General features: G+C 41.4%; 1 protein-coding gene across 2 annotated transcripts in view; it reads right to left on the reverse strand.

The window, feature by feature from the left end:
- pcif1 (phosphorylated CTD interacting factor 1) overlaps positions 1-3349 on the reverse strand; it is a 32295-nt gene that overhangs the window by 10787 nt on the left and 18159 nt on the right. For both annotated transcript variants that reach the window (XM_015018329.1, XM_015018330.1), the window contains exon 11: positions 521-690. In XM_015018329.1, the coding sequence (XP_014873815.1) occupies positions 521-690 (170 nt within the window). The remainder of the gene's footprint in view (positions 1-520; positions 691-3349) is intronic.

Here is a 3349-nt window from a genome sequence, read left to right on the forward strand (position 1 = left end):
TATTCCCCCAGACAAACTCCTGACCCGCCGCTAGGGGGCGCCATGCCAGTCAGGCCACCAGTGGTTCATCGTTTTTGTGTTAAAAATGTTAAAGGTNAATAATAATAATAATAAAGAGACATTCTATTGGGTGTAGAACAGTAAGTTCCTGCCATGCATTGCATAGCAGGCCCTAATAATCAATACTTTTTGAGTTCTGCACTTCAAATTAACCAAAGTATGAAACAAACTAAAACTACTACTATAATAACTAAAGCAAACTAAAACTAAACAATATTTAACTAATAACTAGCAAACACACTTTAAAAACTCATTCAATCTGAATTAAACAGAATAAAACTAAACTCTAATGAAAACCCCAAACTGTTGTAAGTCCAGTTTCTGTTCAGAGAGAAAATATTGGCGGCCCCCCATCATTGATTTCAAGTTCCAAAAACACAATTAATGACCAGACAGAAGGCCTGGAGAGACAGCAGAGTAATCAGATTACTCCCAGTAGTATCCAGATTACACGACTAACCAGCTTGCTGAAGTGTCCCCGGTTGACCTTGACCATCTCTCCTCTGAAGCGAAGGCAGGCCACGTCGTTCTCGAAGTGCAGCTCCACGCGGGGAAGGGCGGGGGTCGGGATCGACAGCCGGACCGGGTAGCAGTAGACGAGCCGCGACTGGGGCGGCGACGCGCACGACTCTGCAACCACAGGGTCAACCACAGGGAAGCAGCAGTTATTCCCCCAGACAAACTCCTGACCCGCCGCTAGGGGGCGCCATGCCAGTCAGGCCACCAGTGGTTCATCGTTTTTGTGTTAAAAATGTTAAAGGTCGACAGAAAATTTGACAAAATGATGAGTTAATGATGCTTTATTGGACAGCACTGTTCACCATACTTAACACCAAGTATAGATTACAACAAAAATACAATTAAAATAAATATTTGTAATGACGTAATCAGTCAGTGGCTCTAAATGAACTGCTGGTCACATTTAAGTTAAATAAATCAAAAGTAGAGGTGTGCCGATTGATCGATCACCGATCATAATCGGCCAATTTCCGTGTAAAAGTGTATGATCAGTGATCGATCACCGTCTCTTGTTGCCGATCACTAAACCGATCACCTGTATCACTTCACAGCCTGCCTGCAGCTGCTCTCCTCTTTCCTTCTCACTGCGCAGCAACAAATCCTGTAGTGAGGAACTATAACGCTCAGAGAGTGAATGGGGACGTTTGCGAGTTGCGACAGAAAATTACCTCCAGGTGAAGCGCGTCACAATGCATCAATACAACGAATCTAATATGGCATTTAAAAACAAGAACTTGACAGAGTTTGGCTACATCGAGGCTCAATGCAGGAAAAAAGCGACCAGACAGCAGGTACAGCAGCTTAAGTCTTGGAGCTGCGGAGTGAGACTCTGGTTCTGGTTCTGCTCCCGCTGTCGACTGCCATTAATCAGAACCAGCGTTAATCAGCTAGCCAATCAGAACCGGCGCTAATCAGCTAGCCAATCAGAACCGGCGCTAATCAGCTAGCCAATCAGAACCNACTATAACGCTCAGAGAGTGAATGGGGACGTTTGCGAGTTGCGACAGAAAATTACCTCCAGGTGAAGCGCGTCACAATGCATCAATACAACGAATCTAATATGGCATTTAAAAACAAGAACTTGACAGAGTTTGGCTACATCGAGGCTCAATGCAGGAAAAAAGCGACCAGACAGCAGGTAGATATTTTAGCACCTCCACAGTATTTTATATTGTAGTGTAATCTTTTTGTACAGTATGCTGACTGTATCCTTAATTCTGTTTTATATATTTTTATTTTATTTTTTCCAAAATATCTTTATTGGAATTTTAGCAGCTTATACAAACAGCTTGAATATTCAGCAAAGCATGAAAGCAGTAGTATTACTGTTCAGGTCCAAATAGAATACAAACAAAAAAACAATAAAATAAATAAAAAATGCCTCTCAATCCTGTTTCTAATGCAACCCATCACATATTCCACATATCATCTTTAAATTGAGACATTAAATAAAACAGTGTATGTGTTCAAAAGACCCTTATATATAGTTTAAGTTTGGTGTTGAGTATTACTCTGTATTATGTGTTTTCTGTTCAGCGTTAGTTTGTCCCTAAAGGCATACCGTAGTTAGGGCAGTGCTGACCACCTTGCCGTAACCGACGTTGCTGGTATCTGGTGGGGAAGTTGGGTAACCGAACCGCTGTGCTAACACGTGGGAAAGACTTGCAATATATGCAAGACTCCTTAAGAATGTGCGTCATTGATGAGTGAGTTGCAATATTTGAGTGTTTACTGCAGCTAAATGAGTGATTTGAAGTTTATTTGTTTCCTGTTATTTCACCTGTTGCTAAGTCAGAGCTATTGGCTATGCGTGTATGATAGAGCGTTGTGTTGAACATACATATCTATGCTCAGTGGAGCAGAGGCATGGTTATTAGTTAACTGTGGAGTTAACCCGCCTTAGTTTGCTTAGTAATATTGACTTAGAGGTTTCCTTCTTAGTTTATCGAAGGTATAATAGCATGGTGTAATGTGTAATGATAGGACACCTTGAACTTATTTCCTGTATTTTTGTTTATTCTAGGAAACCACACACACCTTCATGTAGACACACATTTATGCCCATCCGTGTTCATTGGTCAGCATCTGTGATACAGTTTGGAATACAGAACAGTTAAAGGATCCTGCCTCGTGTCTCCAATAAACTCCTGCTGCCCCTCATCCTAACATCTGGTCCTGAGCTGAATCCTGGCTGAGTGGTGTTCTGGCCGACACTCCAGGTTGAGAGCGGTGACAAACCTGAACAGCGCCTAACAGTCCTTCAACTTCAGAGCAAACACATTTACAGTATGTCCTCTAATACAACTGCCTTTGGGAACTGCAGTTACATGTTCAGTCACTTGGACCGTCATCCGAGATGTTCAGATCCTCGACATGCATAATGAAGAGATTCCAGATGAAATCAAACAGATCCTGTTTGCCCTTTAATACATATGTAATCTTTTCCAGATAACATCAGCCTAACCCAGCCATGGGTTTACTGTCGCTCCATGAGTCTTTTTCCAGAGCAATGATCTACATCTTTTCGCATTGAGCAAACTTAATTTATAAAGGTTCGTTCCTTTTTAGTATAATTATATTTTTCAGGGTACAGTCCAAACACAAACAGCTTTGGATCCAAAATTATTTGTTTGGAAATTATTTTCTCCATTACATCTTTTACCTCTTTCCAAACCAGTATAATTTTCCTAAAATAACACATACAGTGAACCAGAGTCCCTCTATCTTCTGTACATTTTGTTCATGTACAGAACAGTGGGGTACTCCCTAT

The sequence above is a fragment of the Poecilia latipinna genome, unplaced genomic scaffold, assembly GCF_001443285.1.
Source record: "Poecilia latipinna isolate Pla-1442-1.1 unplaced genomic scaffold, P_latipinna-1.0 Scaffold2266, whole genome shotgun sequence".
NCBI classification, from domain to species: Eukaryota; Metazoa; Chordata; class Actinopteri; order Cyprinodontiformes; family Poeciliidae; genus Poecilia; species Poecilia latipinna.